The 1278-nt window shown below is 58.8% G+C and overlaps 1 protein-coding gene across 1 annotated transcript in view; it reads right to left on the reverse strand.

The window, feature by feature from the left end:
* Positions 1 to 1278, reverse strand: part of HMCN2 (hemicentin 2) — an 80257-nt gene that overhangs the window by 51472 nt on the left and 27507 nt on the right. The window contains 2 exon segments of the mRNA XM_011370061.1: positions 506 to 673; positions 1212 to 1278. Of these exon segments, the coding sequence (XP_011368363.1) occupies positions 506 to 673; positions 1212 to 1278 (235 nt within the window).

Below are 1278 nucleotides of genomic sequence, written 5' to 3' on the forward strand. Positions count from 1 at the left end.
GCCATCCCAGCTTTGGAACAACTGACATGTCACCGAGGCTGAGCTTCAAGGGGCCCTGAAGTCCTTGCAAGATTCGGGTGAGACACTGACTCTTAGAACTCGGTTTCTCCGTTTGTAATGCCAGCAAGAACCATCACAAACCAACTCGTGAGGAGGATAAATACACAGACGAGAAGGTGCTCAGATCAGTATTTCCCAAAGTTTGTCACTATTCTGTGGGAAGTTACATAAGTGCCATGAGAGTATTTGCTGCAGGACTTATCAGAACCTTGACTAGGTAGTCACTGTGAGTCTCCAGGAAGGGAGCAGAGCAGGAAGCCTTTTCCAGACTTATTTAAATCCATTTTTTCCTGACCAGTGTTTTGGGGTACACTCTTGGAAACCAAGAGTGTTATGGTTATCCCAACCAGACCTGGCAGCTCGGGATCAGAGATGATGCGCATGTGATGGACAGAGGCAGAGGGCCAGACCCAACAATCAGATACTCCCTTGGCTGGCCCTTTACCTGCCAGCAGGTAGGTGTCCTCCCCGGGGCTGATGGGCTCCTCCCCTCGGAACCAGCGGACCCTTGGGGGTGGGATGCCTGTGGCTTCACAGAGCAGCGTCAAGGGGCTGTGCAAGGTAGCAGTGACGTTGGTCAGTGGGTCCAGGTCTCCGACGAGCTCTGGGGGCACTAGACGCCAGAGGAAGCCTCTTGAGAAAGCTTCACCTGGGATGCAGTGGAGCTGTACGCTCCTTCCCCAACCCCCACGCCTGCCCTCCCTGAGGACCCCCACTCCCCAAACCCATACGTCAGAGGGGAGCGGCTGCTGTGCACTGCCCAAAGGGTCCCTTCACAAAGGGAGCCCCATTCCACCAGGCAGGGGTGACCAGGCGAGGCGGGGTCCCAGCCGCACTGGTGGCATGATGAGAAGGGCCCCCCTAAACTGACTGCCTATTTCCCCAGTGCCCAGAACAGAGTAGCGAACAGCAAATGAGGGCGAGAGGGAGGGAGGAATGGAGGGGGGGCCGTCGGAGCTATTCGAAGCCGGTCCTGATCGAGAGCCACGCTGGAGGCTCCCCCACAGCAGCCTCACCAGAGGACGACATCCCGAAGAAAGAGGGTGACCCCAGGGGCACGGCCCGGGGGCTGTGCCTAGAGACCGAACCAGCCTGGCCTTCTCCACTCCGGCCCCCCTCCTCGCTGACCCCGGCAGGCCCCTGGTCCTCACCCAGCACGGAGAGCGTGAACCTCCTCTCGGCCCTCCCGACCACGTTCTCGGCCACGCAGCTGTAGCG

The sequence above is a fragment of the Pteropus vampyrus genome, unplaced genomic scaffold (assembly GCF_000151845.1).
Source record: "Pteropus vampyrus isolate Shadow unplaced genomic scaffold, Pvam_2.0 Scaffold158, whole genome shotgun sequence".
NCBI lineage: Eukaryota > Metazoa > Chordata > Mammalia > Chiroptera > Pteropodidae > Pteropus > Pteropus vampyrus.